Raw genomic sequence first — 24213 nt, forward strand, 5'->3', positions numbered from 1 at the left:
TAGACACAACTAAATGTGGCTGAAATGTTTTACAGTGCAGGGTCAACGTTTCAAAGGCAAATTTGGGTTTAAAACTATTTTTATTCATCCAATAAATGTATCACAAGCGTCTCCCAAAAGACGAAAGAAACATTGAAAAAGTTTAAATTATTTGTTTTTATTTACATTCCAATAAAAACGCCATAAATATTTACACTGTTTACACCACCTGACCAGCTTCTACGAATAAAAGCAAAATAAAGGACTTTTAATCGAGGAGTAAAAACTAAAAATCCCACCAAGGAGGAAAATCATTACAAAAGCTACAAATAAAATAAAAACTGACGTCTGAAGGGTTAAAATGGCTGTAATAAAGACCTGAAGAGCCGACTTTAAAAAGAAAACAAGGGCGACATTTTCATAGCTTTCATACCAGACTAACAAACTGGTGTTTAGTTTTGACTTAAAAACATTTGTTCTTGTTCCTGCTGGTATCTTCACTATTGTTTGGCGATGGAGAGGCTCCTTACCATCACCCTAATCTTTACTCCCTCTGATTTTCTGTCTGTCCTGTAAGGGCTCAGGATGGACTTCTCCAAGCTGTTCATAGCACTTTGGTTCAAGAGAAACAACTGGTAAAACTATTTAAACTATACTTTAAATCTTAATCTGTTGGGTTTATGAATGATTTTGTGCTTGTGTAAATCAGAGGCAGACTTTAGGGAAAATATTGGAAAATGAAGATTAATTTTGTGATGCCAGAAAGAAATTAAAGATTTTAGAAATATCAGGCTACAATAATTTATTTAAACTCAAAGTATTTCACTTTTTGAGCATAAGATAGTCAGATACTAGGGAAATAACTCTTCAATTTATCTCCAAAATCAAATCTTGAATCACTAAACTGACTCAGTTGGCAGAAATATTAATTCCTTCAGTATTCGCTGATTGTAAAGGTGGAGGAGCTTCTGAAATGTGCAATCACTTGGCCACAAAGTGCAACATTTAGATGTAAAAGTTCTGCAGACATCCAAATAAATATATTATTAATTTATACACAGCTAATATATGGTTGTTATGTTACGCAGGGGTCAAACCTACATGTCTTACTTATCTGTCAATAATTCTACAAAATTAGAAAGTCTCTCTCTTTTAATCTGTAAAGTTAAAGTTTTGAATATGGACAACTTGTCTGAATTTATCTTAGGAAGCACAAAGAGCAAAGTTATCAAACTAGTTTTTATTTTATCACATCAAGATCACGAATGTCTTTAAAGGGCCGTTTGTGGTGGAATGTGTTGATAAAACTACTTATTAAAAGAGTTAAAATAATAAATATCTGTTTCTGCAGTCAATGAGAACTTCTTGAAATTATAATAATATTTAACATATTGTCTAATTTGGCACAATACAGATAAAACTGTTGATTTGACTGATAAAATCGTATTTAAAAGCACAACTGCTATCTTAAAGATTTTATTTCTACAGTCTAGAAGGCCACATGAAATCTTGTGGCGGGCCATATTTGGCCCGCGAGCCTCGTGTTTGACACATGTGATGTATAGGATGATACAAGGTGTTTGTAAATTTAGAAAGTGACACAAATTGAGTTTTAAAATGTAAATTTTACTCCAGGGAACCACTAATTGACCTTTAACCCCAAACTTATAGACATAATGTGGAATCATGTTAATTATTTTTTATGCATAAATTTGGGATAAAGGACGATAAATGAGCTATAACATTTACCTGCTAAGTTATTAAATGTTTTTAATGCCTCCTCCCACATATTAAACCAGAATCACACATTCAGGTCAGACATTATGAGTCGTAGCATTTTTTAAACATTCAAACTTCTTCCCAAGTTTGAAAAACTATGTGCTAATTCAGATGTTTTGTTTTGTTACATTCAAATCCTTCAAGTCCTGAACATACAGACTATTTTTTCAAACAAAATCCAACTTCCTTCACATCTAAATGAATCTCCTGAGGTTCTGATCTCGTTGCCTCATCCAGAGGATATAAATATCCCCCATCTGGTCACCACTTACAACATTTCTGAAGGCACAAGCGTTTTGCACATGTGACCGGTAATCGTGTAAACCCTAACCTGTGATACTTGAAAGCTAAAAAGTCAAACGTAACTAAGAGTAACTGCACAGTTAAGATCTTGTATCTGAGTAAAGTACTTCGTTGTTGTACAGCTGATTTTATCCTGAGTTGTGTTGCTCTGAAGGCCTCAAAGTTAAATTCTGCTTAGGGACTCAAACCGATCTGGACTGATGTAATTTACTGATACAAATCACACCTTTACAAGTCATTAAGAAGTGCATTAGAAATGGATGTACTTATTAGAGCAGCATAAAACATTTACAGGTGATTTAAGTTGAAAATGAAAGTCCACCTGCTGCCTTGAAAATGCAATTTAAGTCGACAAGAAAATTGGTTTGATTTTAAGTCAGAAATTAAAGTTCATGAAGTTGATTTAACAAGAGACAAGTTGTCTAAACTTTGTTTTTTATCTTCATTAATCCCTAAAATCTGTCCTCACCTGGTTAAAGAGCCACATTTATCTATTATTTTACTCACAATATCAAGTTAAAATAAATACTTATTTTACTTTAGAATAATTTAAATTCTTGTTTGAACTAAATTTCTGATCTGATGATGAATTTTATTAAACATCCCAATGAATTCAGCTCAGAAACATTTAGTGAGATCAGGACATTATCCTCAAGCTTTGCTGACTGAGAATCGCATTAAAATGAACATTTGCCTTAATAAAACACCAGAGTCAGATCAACGTAACGCACTTCCATCTCAGGAGACAGAAACATGCCGCTAAGCATTCTGGGAAATAGTTCCCACTCCTGTCTTTCTCTTCTTTCAGTTTTTTAAGTGCAAACCTAAAAAATTTAGTCAAACTCTTGGAGGTTTGACTAAATTAATAAAAAGTTAACACAACTTACTGCTGCAAGTTTATCTTTCACAAACTCACATTTAGGTTCAAAACCTGAAACTGGATAAATTTATTTAACTTACAGAGTAGAAGAGAGTAGACAACTAAATGCAGCTCAAATGTTTTACAGTGCATTTTTGGGGGGGGCTATGATTACTGTGCCTTGTAGTCACAGTCAGACGATTACCTAAAAAATGAATAAAATCCAATGTCACTTTGCTGCTGTCACAACGTTCAGCTACAGCCTGTAAACCAGCCATGAATTGAGAACCAGGGTTGGGAAACATCCAGAACTTTTAGTTTGTTTCTGTCCGTGCTGGCAGGTGGCACCAAACACAAAGCAGATGAAGAGAAACTAGAAATACAACAAGGAAAGAGTACAGAAAGCAGAGCATTACAGCATTACAGTGGATTCTCCAGTATTTATGGGGGTTAGAGACCACAGCCACCCACGAATAGCTGAAATCCCCCCCTAAACACGTCTATAATTGCCTTTTTTAAAAGTTCAAGCACCAAATAAACTTTAATATATATTAACACACACAATGGAAAACATCTTTACACCACCGCAGAAGTTAACATCTACCATCTTATTTATCTCAGCTCCTGAGCAGAGTATCCAAAAATTATACTAAAGACTTCAACATATTTTTACTCAACTGAAAGTAAAAAGCAGCTAAAAGTGCATTTAAAAAAAAAAAGTTACTCAAGTAAATGTAATTGAGTAAATAACTAGTTAGTTGGGTAGTAACTATTTACTACCAAACTGGGACTGGGTTTGGTAATGAATGCCGCTGCATTGCATATGCTAGCCAATATGTCAAGTATTGTACATAGGAATCTCAGCTTTAAATATTTCATACATAATCTGTAAGTAGGTGAATCTGCAAACACTGAACTGTGAAAAGGCTCAGGTACTTTCTATCGCCTGTAAGAGACTGTGGTGAAAATCTGCTGGTTGTTTATCTGTGCTAAAACCTGAATCAGCAGGATTTTGCTGCGTCTGAGTTACAAATGGCTCCACTGCAGATACAAGGTTCAGTAGGTTAGCTTACCAGCAAGTTAGCATTAGCATCTTCGCTGATCTGTTTAAAAATGGAAGCAAACTTGCAACATGAGTCTTTTCCCACCAACAATTATGACATATTTCACCTTTTATTGTTTTAATATATTCAGTAATAGTGAAGCAAACCCGAACATATCAGTATGTTTTACTGAATAGTGAGAACATTTGTTGACTTAACATCCTAAACTAAACCTGGGGGATGTAACTTTTATTAAAAAATGTTTTTTTTATATTTGTTAAAACTGTCAACATGTCGTGACCTTATGGTACATGAGGTAATTTTTTAAATGACCTGCCTTCTCCCAGTGCTTGCTGCAGAAATACACAGCTCTGTCAGGAACAACCAATCAGAGCCAGGAGGAGGGTCATAGCGCTGTCAATCATGCGCTGTAAATTCATAACCCCCTCTTTACCCCCCTTCCAAAACCACAACCTAACCTGAATTAACTTTGTGCTCTATTGGGCCAGCAGTGGTTTGTAGTATTGTGACGGTACGGAGGCCAGTTTTTCTCAAGGCTTAGCAGAAAGATTCCTCCGTTTCCCAGGGAATCTGCATTCTTCTCTGAGCCGCGTAGATCTCTCCTCAGGAACATCTGGGAGCCTCCCTTCCACTGAGCATCAGGCTTTACCCTGAGCAGTGGAAAACAAAAATCCAGCATGAAACACGTCGGCACACATAAATTCATTGTCACCTGTTGACAGCCAAACCTAATGGGATATTTGCTTTGTATTTACTTCATATAAGGTGTGATACATGGAGAGCCATTGCAGCAAACAGCAATCAACTTTAAGTGTTCAGAGGGAGCATTTTTTTAGAGCACTTTGTTTAAAAGCATTCCCTTCCCCTATTTAGTGTTTTGTCATTAACCCTTCCCCAGGTTACTAATTTATAGTGTTTCTTTTATTTGGCTTCACTTGACCCTCCCTGTCCCATTCCATAAAAACTAAGAGGGTGCCCTGTTGCTTTACAACCAGTTAAATTACACTTTGATGTTTTCTCTCTGTGTTCAGCAGTGATTAAATTGCTGACCCTAGTAAACATCTGACCCCGGCTAACTGAAGCGGTCTGCAGCTTGTCACAGAACAGGGACGCCGGCAGATTGCGGGACAAGCTGGCGAAGTTCAGCGCGTTCGCCTACATGTATGTGTGTAAACGGTATGTTGATGAGCGCTGAAACGAGAACCGCTGTCAAAAAAACACATTCCTTCGAATGCCAAAAACATTCAGAGCCAATGTAGAGGAATTTTGGCTTCTCAAAGAAAGCCCCGTCTGATGGCTGTGTTTTCCAGAAGAGACAGCTCAGCATGCGGGGAAAAACTTGAAAATGCTTGTGGCAAATGCATCTGTGTGGTTCGCGCGACAGAGACAAGATGATAACAGAAAATATGTTGATTAGTGCAGAGTCTTGTGGAGATAAATGTCAGAGTAGACGAGGATTTAACACTTACAAAACTTGCTAAAGGTGTTATTTAATTTCTGTTGAAGATCTGTTAAAGTTGAACAGCTTGAGTTTCCCACAGCAGATAGACTGTGAAACACATTATAATCTTCATCTCACGCGTTTGAAAGGTGCCTGCCTGGATGCCCGATTTTCATCCCTAGGATATTGTTTATTTCTGAGCAAAGCTCCGAACTCAGTGGAACAATTTTACACTTCCTGAATCTTCTAAAATGATTTGGTGTTGGATTTTTTTTTTTAGTAGCATTATTGTCTAATAAAATGGGATTTCGGTGGCGAGTCTGAACAGTCTAAGTCTTGTTATCTGATAATGGCATTATAACTTCTTTTTTTTTTAACATGACCAGCATTTTACACAAATTTACTGAAGTGATGTGACAGAAAAATGTGCTTTTTGTTAAATGTATTACGCTACGCATGTCTGGTTTTTCAGTTTGGTCAGATTCACCTTCAGCTTACTTGTCTCCATCTATTTCATATTTAAATGAGATTGTCAGCGTTGATCCAAAGTGGTACAAAAGGCCTGATGTTTGATGTCTTTGTTCTGACTAAATCTGAACAGGATGTACTGGCTAAAAAAGGGACGTTTTTAGCATATTTTAGGGATCATATAAAGAGAAGAACTGGCTGTCTTGAAGAAGCCATAAAAAAGATGTCGATAAACGTCTTGTGTTTGAAAGGTTGTATTTAAGGGTTAGTTCAGGATCTTTAAAGGAAGGTTCTGTTAAAACAGGCAGTGTCTGATAAGCATACAGTCTACCTCCTGGGATCGTCATTAAAGAAAAGATTCGTCTTGTCCTGCAGGATGAAGCTAATGGAAAAAAAAAGATTTCTGCTGCCTTAAAAAGAACCATTGTGGTTTATTTAAAAATCTATTTTATGACCCTTTATTGGGTTTTCATGTTTACATAATTTGATGATTATTGACACAGGAAATGAGGTTAGATGATTATGCACCATCTATAATCCTCCAACAATGGAAAATTTCAGGGTTGTTTCCAATGTTGTTTTTCTCTTTTTTGGAACAATACACCTAATGGACATGATTGGGTCATCAGCAGTCTCCTGAAGATATGAGATGGTAACATTTCATCTAAACATTTTGCAAGTTTTTGTATTTCCATTTGTCTGCTGCTTCTAAAACAGGCCAAACATTTTGTGACCAAACTGGGCTGTTATTCTGTGAGACACAGAAAGTGAACAGCGCTCAAATCTAAGGCCTTAATGCTATAAGGCAACAGCGACAGAACGGTTAGCATGAAATCGAGACTGGAATGCAGGCTGGTTCCTTTTTATTTAAATAATCAAGCTAAAACATGAACTATTCGGCGAAGTCCTAGCGCAAAAATTCGCGTGATAGGCAAGTATGTTTTTATCTTCTGCTTTTTTTCCTTAAATCTTTTTTTTTGTCTTTTTCCAAAATCTCTCTTTCTTACTGTTTATTCAATGTCACATGGCGTTATTTTGTTTTTTAATTATGTAAAGCACCTTGAAATGCCTTGCTGCTGAAATGTGCTATACAAATAAAATTTGATTGATTGATTGATTGGTATTCCTACAATCTCTCATGTTCTACTCCAGTAAAGTCAATTTGTTGATGGTTACAGGCTATTGGCAGCAAGCTAATGGCAACAACCATAAGCTGGCTACTTGCTGGTTAGCAGCAGGTAAACATTAGCTTGCTGCTAATGGTTACTATTAGCAACAGGGCGTAATAACTTAATTTTGGGGATGTAGAAAAGAGACATTTCATGTTCCTCTGCCTCCTCTGATATGCAGCTGTTTACAGGTAAGTATATACCAGCTTTAAGTAAATAACATTTGACCTTGTAGCATGCACAGTTTGAGAATTCGAACATTATTTTGTTTATTTGAGAAGGCATATAATTCACATATACTATGCTATGTGTTACATAGCTGATGAACAGTGATGATAAATGTTGCTTAACTTCTTGCCATTCTATGCAGACTCTCAGTCTGCACCGAGGAAGATCAACTCACTTCTAAATGTTGATCTCTTTAACTGACACCAGAATAAGTATTGGATTTATTCAGCTGTTATACATAAAATAAGACAATACACTACAATTTAATTTAAAGGAAGCCTCATCTGTCCTCACACAGAACAAAACGGTTAATTTCAAACATTTGATCCCAGTTATTGTGTACTATTCAGGGAGAGATGGGATCAAAAGAACCACGTGTTCCTGAAAGCAATAAAATTACTTCATATTTCACAAAATGTTCTTTAACTTCTCACCTTTATCCTCATGTGACACGTTTTTCAGTGTCTCAGCAAACAATGACACAATTTGGCAACAGCTTAATGTTAAAATATTGTCTTGTTATTTTTATTGGATTTCGACTCTAAAAGATGACCTTTTATGCTTCCTTGTAGAGGTTAGGATAGATCTATGGGCTACACAAAACATATTCATAATTTTTTTTTTTTGCACAAAGAGATATCAGTCTGCTCAGTTCTGCCCATTTTGTTCTCCTTTCAGAATGAGCCATTTTAAGGCCTCTGCTGGTCACGCCCCACAACTCAACGTTTACACTCGCATGTGAAAATGCCTGCAAGCAGATACGCAATTATACAACCGTACATCTTTGAACAGCAGAAGTGGAACCTCCTGCACAACCAACAAGAATGCAGCAAGTCATTTCTGAGTAGCTAGCCAACAATAACATACTTGTAAAGCGCAAACAGCGCTAAAACCAGTTGATCAAACTCCTGGAGCTCAGTTTGGGTTGCTAGGTGACGGCTGGGCTTGGTTGGGGTTGCTTGGTAACGGGGAGTGCCTGCTGATTTGTGATGTTACACTCCAGAGGTATTTTTTCCAGACACCAAAAAATATTAACTTAGTGCCTAAAACTAGCTGTGTGGTTTTTTTAAAGCATTTTGGCTGATTTTAGAAGCAGAAGAAACCAAAATGGAAGTATAATTATGCACAATACGTCACCTTTAAAGCAAGCTGCTGTTCACAGTGTGTTTTTTTTTTATATACGTATGTAAACATTGAACAATTTCTTTATGAGAAAAGTAAATATGAATTTATTCCAAAACGGAGATAAAAAGGAATGAGAATCCTGAATATTTCCGGACACCTTCCTGTTGCCATGCTCAGTGCACCTTCAGCCTGACAGGATATGGGCCTTGCTCACGGGGAATAGCTGTATTTTCCCTAACGGACACGAATGCCAGGCAGGAACTTGGACTTGACCCGTCTTTCTTCATAGACATGGCAGCTATGCTTCCTCCTCGAAGGGGGAGAAACAAAAATATTGCACAGTGCATGAGGAGAAGAGGCCAAATTCAAGGGGTTGGTGATGTCAGAACATCTGCTTGCGGGAAGACCATAAAAAGGTCTGACAGGTAGATCGTGATGATCTGAGGTCATGAACTCCAGCTGGGAGAGCTGTGCTGTTCCATTAGCGTCTCAGCTGGGACAGGTTGGAGACAGAGTCCGGGGGAGGGCTGCTGCAGCTTTCGGCCAATAGATATTGACATTTCATTGAAGGAGGCTCTCGCCAAAGCAGAGCTAATCTGTGAAAACAAACATGGATGTTGCTGACAGCCTCCGCCTAGCTTCATCAGTCCAAAGATATTTAGTCATCAACAAGGAAAAAAAAGATTCACAAAACTGCCAGAAATTATAATTTTGCTTCCCTTGACAGCTTGTAAGGGGTAGTTTGATTGTTTCAAACTGAAATACAAAGTGACAAACTAAAATACATGCACACGGGCAAATGAAATTGGATGCATAAGAGCCACAGATGTGTTTCTATGATGAGAAGTTAAACGCCCAGTGCATTTAGGATGAGGTGCTCCCCTTCCCCATCGCAGGAAAGGCAAACAGAGGCTGAGCGAGCGCAGTGTTCTCACCGGTCTGCAACCAGAGCCCCTCGGCTTATTTATTCACACGGCTGTTTGTTTATTGAAGCAGAAGGCACAGCTTTCTTCATCTCCTCAGAAAGACACAGGAAAAGGCGGCGCGGCCCGACGGGAACAGAGCGAGGTCTGTCCCAAAATGGACGCTCCAGAAATCGAAGGCGACAAACACAATGTTGTTTACATCTGACAGGGTAAGACTGGTTGTGGTAGTAGTTAGAGCGATTCTGCCCCCCGCCACATCGGCACTCTGCACCAAACAGATCTCAAGATGGAGCAGATTTCACGAAGCTCGGATTTCACGTAACATGATGGAGAGATAATAGTGAGGGGACTATGTAGGTCATGTCACAGGTCACTACCAATGTGTTGTGACAAACCTTTCAAACAAGAAAAAAATAAGGCACTTCTTCTCAGCAACTGGGATTTATGCTACATTTCTTTAGGTCTCTAAATAAAACATGAGTGAGACGATGCAAGTGGTTCCCACAGGATTTCAGTTGATATCTAAGCTTTTCCAGAGTCAGTTTTCAATTTTTTTATTCTTAGGGCTAACTATTTAATTAGGAATAAATGTGTTTACGTAGGTTTTATTATTTTCCCACAAGTCCTGAAACTACAAGGTGTCAGATTTGGAACTGTGTTAAAGGGGAAGTGCACAGTTTTATAAAAGGCTTTTGGGCATTTGGATGAGTAAAAACTCTAATATTGAAAAATGTGGACGAGATTAAAGAATCCATAATAATAGCGTAATTGTATAAAGTTAAACAAAAAAAGCATCAGTCATCACAGAAATAAACTGATCTTCATCTTTTAAACGTTTGTTGAATCCGAGTCAAAAATAAAAAAATACCAGTAAAGGTGAACATAAACTCAAAATAAAAGCCTTCGTCTAAACACAAATAATTTTAAGCAGCCATTTGTTTTTCCAAGAAATTTCTTTTTCTTTTCTTCCAGACAAAATTTTCATTTTTTCAAAAATATCCAAACTTGGAAAATAATCAAATTTCATGTTTTCCAGATATTTAAGAAAGCAAAAATGTTGACGCAAGTTAACCATTACTTCATTACTTCTACTTTATTTAAAATTGTAACGTGATGACAAGCAGAGAAACTTTGACATTAATGTGAGGCAGTCCAAAAACTACCGATTCTTGTAAGTAACCAAAATAGCAGGATTACAAGTGGCAAAATGTTCAAATGATTGTTTGATGTGATTATGTGAAATTAGTATCATTACAGCAAGAACAGGATTATGCTTTTAGCTAACAAGCTATAGCTGCTATACAATAACCTGCTGTTTTTTAAAATCTGTATTTGCTCATATTTCTAATATGCACTGCTAAACGTCAAGCATGTTTTTAAAGAGTCGGAGAACCAAATAAAAACAGTCCAAACTCATGTGATGTGTTCTGATTTTGCCCTTTAGCTTCTGCCAAGTGCCAACTCTCCTCTTTTTGCAGAAGTTTTTAGAAAACTAAAATGTTCCAGTGGCCACTGTTCAATTTGCAGTCCAGATTTTAATCCCAAATGTCTAAAGGTCACATTTTTACAACTTCACTTTAAATGTGATGGTAATAGCCTCATGAATTTCTCTTCCCCATCCTGTCCCCACACATACAGGAAAAGACAACAGCGGCCTGACAGAGTCTGAGCTTCCGCCAAGCGTTGATCCTCCTGGGATGGAGGGCAGCTACCTGAACCTGAAGGAGCCCGTTGTGAAGGGGCCAAGCGAGCGATCAGGGTCCGACCTCTCCAGCCCGCTGGAGAAAAGCGAGGCGGAGAGCAACAAAGGCAAGAAGAGACGCAACCGCACGACATTCACCAGCTACCAGCTGGAAGAGCTGGAGAAAGTTTTCCAGAAGACGCACTACCCAGACGTTTACGCTCGCGAGCAACTGGCGCTGAGGACGGACCTGACAGAGGCTCGGGTTCAGGTGAGAGTAAAAGATAAATATTCCCCAAGTAAGTTCAGTCTCCCTGGACTGAAGACCCCATTTTGTGTTTCCAAAAAGCCTTGGTAACACTCGGTACAGACCATATTTTCCCAGAACTTGGAGATTACTTGCAGAACTTATAACAGACTTTACCATAAATTTCTATGATTACCTCATAGAAATTTGGCAGGTACTTTGCAAATATTTGCAAGGATATTTCCAGAAACTGATGAGGTATTTTCCTGAAGCTTACCAGGTACTTTATCGAACCTACTAGTTTTTTCCTGCAGCTTTTCAGAACTAAGCAGGTATTTTAGTTTATCTTAAGACAGTAGAAAAGAAATCAGGAAAGTCTTGGAAAGTTCCAGGAAATTATGCAAGTTTCGTTAAGTTTCTAAGAAAATTGTCCCAGTTCCTGGAAAAGTACCAGTATTACCTGCGAGTTGTTGTGTTGTTACCAAACTTATCAGTACGCTGAGTAATTCTTGAAAGAAAATGGAAATTAAGTATTATACCTTTCACTTAAAATACCTTTTTTTTTTTCTTTTTTACGTGTAGGAACCTTTTATTACCAGTATATAATTTATTTTCCAGTGGAATACACAAAAGGAGACGAAGAGACAAATTTAGGAATTTAACAACATTCTCAAAAAGAACATGCCATTCATGTTAGACAAGGAAATGGACACTCAGCTAAATTTTCCAAGAAATAATTAAAACATTTAAAGCTTTTGGAAATGTGGAAAACAAAATGATACCCGTTGGATTTTAAAAGGTAAAAGTCTTTTTCAAATCTGTTAAACTTCAGCTTAAAATCTTCTTAGCAACAGTTAATCTGAAAATAAACATCTTTTCTTCCCAGGGTGCCAATAAACATGAAGAATCTTGACCCATCTCCGACTTTCAAAGTTGTAAAAAACTGTGGCTTATATAAAAATCATGTTTTCAAAACCAAGCAGATCGTTTTGTATTCAGCTTTAAACTACGGAGCCCCCTAGAGGACAAGGAGGATTTTTTTTTCTTTTTTTGCGCTACCTCACAAAACCTTTGCGTTTCTTCACAATAATGAACTGATCGGTTCATGCAGCATAACTGAATCCTGAAAGTCTTTCTTCTGGTGGCCACCGTACTTTCTGCTACAATATGAGGTTTTATAAGCATCTCATTTATGAAATATCTGAAGTTTTTTATCTTTTTCTTTAGGATAGAAATGGACCACAAACCTATGTGCAAAATGCAAAAACAAAACGGGCCAAACATGGGCTTTCCATCTCTNTATATCTTAGAAGGGATGGAAACGGAAACTTTCCATAAGGAGGAAACTATTTGGAGTATTTCTGAGTTATTTTCAGAGTGAAAACGCTGAGAGAGTCAACTCAGGGTGAAAATAACTTTTGGTTGTGTCTCTTTGTCTGAATGGTTTACAAAGAGCCGTTTTCATGTGCAGTTCCTTCTCCACCTTACACAAACATGCAGTGAATAAATCAATTTTCAATCAGTTTTTTGCACCAAAGAGTTAATATATAAACAGGTTTTCACGTTGTGTATATACTTGCAATTTTAAATTGACATTTGTGATCGTCTACAAAATAGAACAGGGTGTATTTGCTTATTGTGAGGAAACGTAAAACTTATTGTGAGGGAATGCAAAAGAAAATCTTTCCTATGTCCCTTAGGGGCCTCCGTATTAAATAGATTAAGCTAAAAGAGAAAACCTTACACAACTTTCTAAAATCCTACAGGACTCTGGAGCCTCAGATGACTAAAACAAGCACCAGGCCAGCAAACTTTAAATATGCGCCTGTTTGCTAATTGAAAATGTCAGGATGGTTTCATGTAACAGAAAAGAACTAACCACTATGTTTAGGTTATATATATATCTGGACAAAAGGGTTGCTGTCGTTACCAGGTCAGCTCGGTTTTGGCATGTAGATTTTATATTACATGAAACTGTTTTATTCTTTTTGACGCCAAGTTTAAATATGACTGTCATAGCGGGAACAATAATAAGAGGTCATAGAAGGACGAACACACAATCTTATTTTTGTCAAGTACTTTTTTACAGTTTCTAGTGTAAATACCTTAGTGCACTGAAATAAAGCAAAAACTAACTTATAAGTAACTTTTCAGAAAGATATAAGTGCTTGTTTTAAGTCAATACTTTCTTAATATTGATGAAAAAGTAATAGTTCCCCTGGCAGATTATTTCACTTATGACAGGATATTCTTCTCATGTTATAAGTGAAGTAATCTGCCTGTAAAACTAGCAATTTTTATCAATATTAAGAAATAATTGACTCCAATTAAGCTTCTATATCTTGCTGAAAATGTACTTATAAGTTAGTTTAGTCTTATCTCAATTGTCCTAAGACATTTGCACTAGAATGTAGACCAAAAATACTTGGTAAAGTTTTGTATTTTTGTAGTGCAAGTCTTAAAATTGGTCGATGGTTTTGCTCCTGTCCACAGAAGATTGTGTCTTGAATGCTGTAGCGTCTCTTGCTGCAGATTTGTTGTTTGAATGCTGATGATCACTCCTGATCCGACAGAAAACGCTGAGAGAGTTAACTCTGGCACGCTGACAGAGATTGTTTTGATCAGCAGAACAGCGAGGCCTATTGTTTTAAATCTCTCGTTCCCCCTGCCAGTTTTAGATCAGAGCATCGGGTGGGTGGGACCGGGGGAAGACTCTGCTCATTGCACTTACACGGCGCAGACTTCACATGAAGGTCAGAGGCCAAGGGTTTCTCTGCAGCAACTACCACGTTCAAACCACTTCACCGCTCCGCTCCGCTCTGGAGGCACGCAAGGAAAACACATGGAAAGTCATCAAAGCCGTTTGGCATGGATATAAAAGACACTCTGAGATGCCAGTTTCAATTTCCACGCACGGCCTGAGACACAGTCAGGGACAGAGGAACCTGGCCTGGTCCTCGCGGTGGTACAGTAAAATAAGCACATTTTCGTAGCGTTCACACAGGCCCGTCCATTCCCCAGATGAATATGATTATGTTTTTCATCTTGCGCAGCAGAGTTGCTGTGAGGTTTGACCCAAACTTCTAAAAAAAAAAAAAAAGAAATCAGGCTCCAGATTTGCGTGCAATCAAGACTAAAATGCCACAATTTTCAGTGAAGGTCCGCGGAGACAAAGTCCAGGGATGTTGAATGGTTGAGGACTGAGGGGCACTCGGAGCGCGCCAAGCAACTGGAGAATCTGTTTCATCTCCAGCAGAACAGCAATTGAAACGAACACTACAGATGTTCGGAGCCTAAACGCCACCATTAGGGTCCTCGGTTTCGTCCTCAGTTTGGTGATGAATGTCTTCATAAAGTCTTGCTGCAGCTCGCTGTAATCACTCATGTGACTTTTTGCTGCCACCAGTTTGGTACAATTGGCTCAGAGCCTCGGTCTTGGACTTCACCCCTGCTGCCCATGTTTTAATGGAACAGGGAGGCCGAGTGTGTGTGTGTGTGTGTGTGTGTGTGTGTGTGAGTAAGTGAGTGAGGCACTCTATCAATTGCAGTGGACCTGGATGACAGAGATGAGGTGAGACGGCTGGACTTCAAAGCTGCTTTTGTAGCTCGAGACTCTGCCCTCCCTTTCTCCGTCTTCCTCTCTCGCTCTCTGCCTGCTGGCTCTGGAGCATAAATAAAGCTCCATAATGGCTCTGTAAGCTGCATTTTGCTGTCAGCGTCTTTAGCAATTACTGTATCGCCGCCAAGCACTTTGAGCTCCAAGAATACCGAGCCACCTTCCTTGCAGATGTCTGCTAAATAATACAAACAAAAGTAGTAAGTGTTTGCAGTCGGTAGGTTTCGCCCTTGTGGGCATGTTGTTCGGGACGGAGGTACTGAAGTGTTGTACGTTTAAAAAACTGCATGAGGTAAAGGGCAGGGGCTTGTGAGGCGGTGAGTTATAAGCAGCGAATATCTTACCCTAGTAGAAAACTCTGAACTCAAAAGTGTCACAGTAGTTTTGGGAAAATGCTATTTCAATAGCCTTTAAGCCGTTAAGTTTACTCAAATAGAAGGGGAAAACATCACAAAGTGAAACATTTTGATCAGACAGAATCATATTTTTACTCTGGAAATTCTCAAAATGGTGTCGAGCTACAGCAAAAGATTATTTGTCTCTTAACAGATTTATAACATTTTTGGTTTTATTACACTGAAATGTTTCAAATCATCAAAAATATTTCTTAGTGTTAGACAAAGATAACCTAAACAAATACAAAATGCTGTTTGAAAGTTATGATTTTAATTAACAAAAGGGAAAAAACCTTCTAAGCAAACCTGGATCATTGTGTAAAAAGTAGTTTCCCTTTTTAAAATGAATTAAGCACGAGCTGCCAAATGTGTAAGAAGCTAACTTCTGTTTCACTGGCTGTAATAAAATGTCTGACATAAAGTTGGCGAAAAATCTCAGAATCAACGATTTAAAAATCAATGAAAAGCAAAACCACTGACATCCATCAACCTAGAAAAGGTTAAAGTCATTTCAAAGGATTGGGACTCTTGACGACTCCTCCAGGAGTTCAGCGAAGAACCCAGATCCATGTCTGAAGCACTGCAGGACTCACTAACCAGAGTCCATGGTTCACCAATAAAAGCTCACGGTTCAGCAATAAGAAAGAAACGGGGGGAAAAATTGCATCCTGGGGAGAATTTCAAGGTGAAAACCTCTGCTGGCACAAAATGAACAAAACGGTGCATCTGATGTTTGTCAGAAAAACGTCCTGATGATGACGTTCTGTGGATAAGAAACTTGGAAAGTTTTGGAAGGTCTGGATCTTGTTATATTAGTGGTAAAACTAAACAAGAACGTTCAGGAAAATGCCTCATACCTGAAGTCAAACATGGTTTTTGTCGTGTTACAGTCTGGAGTCGCCGAGTTTCTTCCAGATCTGGACGACTCGCTGCAGTTGTTGGAAAAATCCTGAAAAGGAAAATGTACGGCAGGCAGTTTGTACTTTAATCTCAAGTGCAGTTGGGTTCTGCAGCAGGTCAATGATTCAAAGCAACCAGCAAGTCCAACTATATAAAAAAAAAACTAATCTATAAGGTCACATCAGTGTGTTGCATTATGTTATTGTACAGATTTATAAATTTGTAAATAAATCTTTGAAAATGAGTCTCTTAATCTCCATTTCAGTTTGTAGGATTTTCTGTTTTCCTGGAAACTCAGCAAGCTCCATAAAAAATTAAAGGATTTTTGCACATTTCCTAAACTAAATATATTTCAGATCAGAAAGTATTTACTCTTAAACAAGGGAATAAAATAAAAACAACTGTAATCAGGTATTTGAATTATTGTTTATCAATATATGAACTGATGTTTTAAGTTGAAACGGACACCCAAACAAACAAATTACAATATCAATTGTTCATTCAGAGTTAAGATTTGTAATTATAGAAGAAAGATTGAAGATTAAAATGTTTAATAAATAGCTTTAAGTTTTAACAAGAGTTAATCTTCCAGAGGTTTAACATTAATATGCAAAGAGAAATGTGATTTGTTAGCTTTCAACACCAGAACCAAGACAACTGGAAAAGAAAGAGACTTACTGTGGTCTGAAATCCAACCTGCTGCAAACCCGACGTTCAAAGGTTCAGAAAATATCATTCACAAAAAAAATTTAAAAATGGAATAATGTTTTTGAGATTGGTATGGTTTTAAGATTGTAAATGTTTGTTTAGCTTTAGACCAACTAATCTGGATTTATTCCAAATGAAAACACCAAGGCAATTATCTTCTGCAGGTATTATATTAACTACTTATAACTTTTCAATAAAACTTTCCCTAAAAATGTGTAAACTATCCCCTTCAACAGCAAAATGATCAGACTAAAGGATCATAAATCTAGAAGACAATGACAAGCAAAGGAAACAAGTAACTTCTTTGTATTGTGTCTTTTTCAAAGTTTTTTTGTTGTTGTTGTTCAGGGGAAAATGAGAAACATTTCACCCTAAAGTCCAAAAAATAGTTTCTAAAAGCATTCTTAGAAAGTCCAGCTTAAAAATATTTGTTGCTAACAGCGTTTAAGAGTCGGTAGGAAGGGGATTTTTCTTTGTGTGTGTATTTGGACGCCGCAGTCTGCCGCTCTCGTCTGCACGCTTCCCAGAGGTCGAGAAGGTTAGGCGCGGAGAAGCTGAGGGCTTAGGCGTCAGGAAATTAAACATGAAATGAAAACAAGCCCCAGTTTGAACATTCTCCCATCTCACTTTCCAATATCCCCACTTCCCTTCGTCGACTTAAAAGGGAGGTGGGAGGAAAGCGACATTTGGAGAGAGGGACTAGGTCAGTGTTTCGGGGGCCGGGGTGTTGAGGGACAGAAGAGGATGAGCTTTAGAAGAGGAGGGGGAGCGCTGCAAAGAGATTAGGATGAAAAAAGGAGCGACTTTATCTTGATTTGTTACAATTAAGATGACGGCTCAATAAACTAAGAATGGTTTATCTCTTGAGAGGAAAGCAGAGCATTTAAAATCTTGACGTTTGAGATATTAATCTTTGAAATGCATCATGTTTTTTCAGTGCAAATGAAATGCAGCCTGCATGTTCTGACCCAAGGGATGGTCAATGCAACATTAACACTTAAGGTTAAAAAAACATTGTTGATATGGAACTTGGCTAAGAAAAGAGAGCAATAAATGTGATAAATATGTACCTTTTCTCAGTTTTTCTCCATCTCTGAATATAAATCCCACTGTGAGCAGACATCGGTCCATCATGCGCGAGAGCTCATATGGAAACCTGTGACGTAATAAGTTTATGTAATTCAAGTTTCACTAAAAGGAAGACATGGAAAACAATAAAAGACTCCAAGCCTAGAGGGAACCTGGAGGCAGAGCCCCTTTCAAACAAATGACACGATACAAAGAGCAACAATTCAATTCAAAAATACTTTATTAATCCCAAATGGAAATTAAATGTTGTTGCAACTCATTAATTTAGATTCTTGAAGGAGTAATTGAAGATGGTGATGAAAATCCTGCACTGAATCTGAAGATGTTCTGCCTTCCCAAGACAAGGATGGTCAGGGTTGTTCATGATCCTATGAAGAATGGACAACCCTGACCATCCTCCTCTTCACGAGACTGAAAATTGATTATCCAAGTTGTTTTTGCCAGTTTACTCATGGCTTCTACTTGTTCCAGTCTAGTTTGTCTGGGGCTCACAGACGGCAGTATTTACAAAAGTTGGAAGCAGCTAGCTTAGTAACTGACCCGAACCTCCTCCCTCCTGACGTGTTGATTAAATTACCAACTTTCCCTGAATTCACACCACATAATTTAAGTCACTATGTCATAAGCAGCGTTTGCCCTGACACCGGAGCAGCCTTAAAAACGTACAAAACGAGAAATGCTAACCAGTTTTTCCATGCTAGGCTACTTGACGGTGCGGCATTGTCTCCATGGTTACCAACGGTTAGACGCGAACCTTCTCCATAAAAGGAGAAGCATGATATCTTTCTAATCATGCTTACTTGTAAAGTAAATAAACAATCTTCTTACCTTGTAAAAAGTGTTCGCTGCAAATCCGTGATGACACCGAGGGCTGACAGTCATTATGATTAACAGCTGCTATCCTTCGCTGCCGTAACTTTCCTTATTAAAAGTTATAAAATAGAGTGACAAGTTTGGTTAGTGCAGCCTGAGCTTCCAGTAACCAGAAAAGAAATCAGTTTCCCCGTTGCAGTCGATTAATTTTACCAGGTGAACTGAGAAATGTTATAATCTAATGCCATTCATATCTGTCACAAATATAAAAACACTATATCAACCATATGTGGTCTAATCTGTTGAAAGTCCCTAAAGAAAAAGATATTTTGCACATGTTGGGGTTCCTCTGGTTAATGTAGTTTCATCTCGTCAGAAACCCCTTTGCACACTGCAAAAAACACAACATTTTACCAAGTAATTTTGGTCTAGTTTCTAGTGCAAATATCTTAGTATAAGTTAAATTAATCTTTGAATAAGTTAATTTAACTTTCAGCGAGATACACAGACTTGTTTAAGTGAGTAATTCCTCAATATTGATGAAAATGTATTGGTTCCATTGGCAGATAAATTAACATATGAAAATATGTCTTGTTATAAGTGTCTTGTTAAAATAGTTATTTGTAAGTTAGTTTAGTCTTATTTCAAAAATATCAAGATATTTGCACCAGAAACTAGACCAAAAATACTTGGTAGGATTTTTGTGTTTTTGGTTCTCCAGCAGTTCGCATCCTGCAAATTCACAGCTCAGCTCTGCCTCTTAACCCTGATCTGCATTTCTTTACTAAGAGAAATGATGACAGTGAGAAAAACATGGGTGGCTGGGTGGGGAGTGGTGGCATATAAAGGGAATAACTGAGGGAAAATTGCATGTCAGGGACTGTGAAAACCACAAGCTGATTGGGCTGGGAATCAACCCACAATACGAGTTCAAGCCCCCGCGCCGGAGCGAGATTACTCTCTCTGTCTCTCTCTCTCTCTCGTCTTTGAAGATGTTTCCACTTTTCTCTTGGGAGGATTCGATTCAGACAACCAACAAATAGATGCAAACAAACATGTGGAGACTCGTACTGCCCTCTCCTCTTCAATTCAGCAAGAGTTCAATGAAATGGAAAAAAATTCTCATGATGTTTATCAAATAAAGCCTCAAAAATAACTGTGTACATCGTTTTTTTTTTGGACTATCTTATAGATCAGTGTTTCCCCCAGTGTATTATAAGCCTGGTGGGTTACCAGGCTTTACTTGTCCCCCCACCAGGCTCAGCATTGCTTATTTATTTAGGGTGTTTTTTATGTTTGTATTTTTTAGTTGGTGTTCAGATATTAATCTAGCAATCTTCCAGTAACACATACTTATCAAGCGATATTTTCAAATTTTCTGTCAACTTTAAACATCTTTTAACTCAAAAACACGATGGGCCGCTGGATGCTAAGCCACCGGGCTTAGCATCCCTATTCTAAGTGCAACTTAGAGACAAATTCACCTAATATACATATTGTTCGACTGTGGGACGAAGCTGTAGCACTCAGAGAACCAGTGCAAGGATGGAGAGAACATGCGCTCCAGGCCGATATTGAATTCAAGGACATTCTTGCTATAAAGAAACAGCGCTAACAAATGCTTCACTGTGCAAACCCCAAACACAATGAAACAAAATTGGGCTTCCTTTTTAGAGAGGGCATCCAGGAAGTTTTCTTTTTAAGTTAGAAGAATAAAGGACACTTCGATCAGCACTATCCTGTACTCAGTCTCCATGGTAACCCAGCTGCACTGATCAATGGGGATTGATAGCTCCAGTCTCTTCACTGCATCACAGTTTAAATCAGAAATTCATGACATCATCAACATATTAACCCTTTACAACTACGTCACTTAATCATTCAAGGCGCCATGATGGACCTGGAAGGTGAGGGATGCTAGTATTAAATAGAGCGACTTAAATTGTTTTCCAACGTTGTTTTTGCCAGTTTATTCATGACTTCTACTTGTTAGCGTCGAGCTAATTTGTCTGTGAACGTAACACACCTGGTTGGGGCTCATAGACGGCGGGATTTAGAAGAGTTAGAAACAGCTAGCTTAGAAACCGACACATACCTCCACCCTCCTGACGTGTTGATTAAATTACCGACTTTCCCTGAATTCACACCACCAATCATACTTACTTAGAAAGTATATGAACGTCAATCTTACCTTGTAAAAAGTGTTCGCTGCGGTAAATCCGCGGTTACACCGAGGGCTGCCAGTCATTATGATTAACGGCTGATTTCCATCTCCACCATAACTTTCCTCATTAAAAGTTATACATTAAAGTGACACGTTTGGTCTCCATCATTGTCTGTATGAGCATTTTTAAAGTGAAATCAACTGAATAAAACCAACATGTCTGCTTTTTGACGTCCATCATGGCGGAGTGGGCGGAGTTCTGGAGAACGTGACGTCACGTGCGAAGGGTCAACGCTCCCACCAGCCGCTTCACTAAATGAACGGGTCAAATGCTTTTCAACAGAAATAGCAAATCAGCAACTCAATGCGCTAAGGGTCTAAACTGGCATAGGTTGAATACTGAGCCTTTGTTTAAAAAAAAAAAAATTATATATATATATATATATATATATATATATAAACAACCAAATGGACTTTTACTTACAGCTTTTCTTAAGTTTGTGGATAATGGTCCAAAGTTGAGAATTTTCCGTGAGCAGCCATTGTGTGGATGACATTTCTTGGTAAAGTCACGGATGAGAGGAGAATGAGCAGACTCAGACATATTTATGTATAAATATCTATATTAAAGGGATGCCCATCTGAACCAGAAAATGTTCACTTCAAAATGTCCTGCTTTTCAAGGACCTACTGCACGCAAAACTCCATTCTGATAACCAAACCCATCTATTCTCTGAATGGACTGTTTGACATATGAAATGACAGTAACCAATCAGCTGAGAGGAAGAAACGCCCACCCATAATTCGTAGTGCAAATTTAAACTGTAACCCAAATAACGGAACTTGAGTGAAGAGTTTTATATGTTGTCTTTTGTACACAGACTTTCCCAAAAGAACATTTCTACACACATAAATTCTTATCTGTGGGTGTACAAAGTAAAGATTCTCAGGCATTTTGCTTTACAAGTTGGCAAAGTGTTTCTACAACCACACATTCTGATTTACAATCACAAAATCTTTTACATAAATACATTCCTTTCCACAGATGCACAAAGCAGAATTTCTCAGGCTTTTCATTTTGCAACTCTTCAGTTTGATTTACACGCTCAAAATAAATAGCACTGGAATTTATGCCAACAGTATAATCACAGATACACAGATACATTCTTCAATTTATCTCTATAACATAAATGTTATACCCACACTTTTTAGCACACACCGTTAACTGACCCCAGTATTTATTTATTCGGCACATTTCTGACAGATTCAGTCACAGTAGCTGAGTTTTCATTAACCATAGAAGTGTGCAAATTGAAATTATGAAATTAAATGTGTTTAATGGAAACCAAGCAGCATTTTTTTTTTAAATTATGAAAAAATATTGACGCTAAGATGGGATGGTTTTTCAGTTGAATCGAAGTAGATGTATTTTGCAAAACTGCAATGGAAACATTTCTTTTTTGCATCACGCAACAACCGGATGTTACTACTGGCAGAAACAAGGAAGAAGACAACAGGAAGTAGTAGGAGGATGATGGTTTGTTTGTTTTCTTTTTGGACAGTAAGAAGCAGTCTCCACCAGGGCATCACACATTTGTGCGTCATTTGAACATGTTGAATCCATAGCTCTTCTGTAAAATCACCGACTTCATTGTTCCCCAAAAAAGTCGCATACGTAGCCACTCCCAGGTGTAAGAGGCTTATGGCCCCAATGCATAAGAAAGACGCTGACGTCTCTTCTCATAGCTGATGGATGATAAGCGCTAGCGCCATGGCTGGATTATAAATATATCTCATATAAATGTTTACATCCTTGCTGCCATAAAAAGCAGCCATGCTCAGAGCATCCTCAAAGAGAAGCTCTGTGATATGGTGAGCCATATCACAGAGCAGAAACACAAAGTCTTTTCAAGTATTTTTGGTCCATTTTCTGCAAATATCTTAGTACATTTCAAATAAGACAAAACTAACTTGTCTTCAGAAAAGTAGCCTTCTGAAGCAACTTTTCAGAAAGATATAAAAGCTTGTTTTAAGTCAATACTTCCTTGCTACTGATTTTAAAAAGTACTAGTTCCATTGGCAAATTATTTCACTTCTAACTGAAATAATGTTACTGATATAAAACTTTTTAAAAATCTACTGATCCAGAAGACAAGATCAAACATACCTAAAGCAGAATAACTTAGATCCAAAGATAATTTGCTAATGTATAGATATCCCAATGGAACTAGTACGTTTTCATCCGCATTAAGGAATTATTGACCTCAAATAAGCTCTGAAATCTTAATGAAATGTTACTTGTAATTTAGTTTTGTGGAGTGAGATATTTGCACTTGAAACTAGACCAAAATTTATTGGTAAGATTTTGTGTTTTTGCAGTGAACGCATCAAAAACTGCCACATTTAAGAATCTTCCTGAGGAATTATTTCAACCTGTCGGTATTTTATATATTTTGTGGTACAACAAATTCTTCCTAAACTCTGTAGCTATGCTTGAATACAAGGCTAAGACATGTCAGCGTGTTGCTGAAAGCAACCTTTTTAAAATCTATTGATCCAGAAGACAAGATCAAACCTGCCTAAAATAAAATAAACACTTAAACCCAGAGGTTATTAGTTAATGCAACTCTGGGCCAACGTTTGACCATGTTGGTCAAAAGTTCAGTACTTGTTTCATGAGCTGTACCAAGGGATTCCCTGTGCTGACATGTGGGAGAGAGCACACCTTTCTGAGAGTGATTTATGAACAGCTGCAGCCCCAGATGTGGATCTGTCGACGCTGGCAGCATGAAGGGAGGCAGACGGCTTTGTATCAAAGGGAGGAGCTGAAACTCACTGCACCGGGGGAGACTCACCATTTTCACATCAATAGTCCAGTGTGGACAGCACTTTAAAGACATGTCAAGTCCCAAAAAGACTTTCATGTGTAGCGCAATTTATTTTCTTTACCATGTTCAATACACTCAGATTTTTTTAATATACTTTTTATATAGATGAACAAAATGACCCAGTTTTGAACAATAACTTGGAGACTTTAATAGGTATGTGTAAAACGGATGTCAATTTGTTTTTAATTGACGTCCGCTGTTCTGATGGACTGCTTTCTTCGCAGGTGTGGTTTCAGAATCGCAGAGCCAAGTGGAGGAAGAGAGAACGTTTTGGCCAGATGCAACAAGTGCGCACACACTTTTCCACTGCTTACGAACTGCCACTTCTCACTCGACCAGAAAACTATGCACAGGTAATGGTCTCCAAAGTC

General features: G+C 37.9%; 1 protein-coding gene across 1 annotated transcript in view; it reads left to right on the plus strand.

Moving 5' to 3' along the window:
- alx4b (ALX homeobox 4b) overlaps positions 1–24213 on the plus strand; it is a 35383-nt gene that overhangs the window by 8284 nt on the left and 2886 nt on the right. Inside the window, exons 2-3 of the mRNA XM_015049030.1 lie at positions 10980–11293; positions 24067–24195. Of these exons, the coding sequence (XP_014904516.1) occupies positions 10980–11293; positions 24067–24195 (443 nt within the window). The remainder of the gene's footprint in view (positions 1–10979; positions 11294–24066; positions 24196–24213) is intronic.

Source organism: Poecilia latipinna, unplaced genomic scaffold, assembly GCF_001443285.1.
Source record: "Poecilia latipinna isolate Pla-1442-1.1 unplaced genomic scaffold, P_latipinna-1.0 Scaffold919, whole genome shotgun sequence".
NCBI lineage: Eukaryota > Metazoa > Chordata > Actinopteri > Cyprinodontiformes > Poeciliidae > Poecilia > Poecilia latipinna.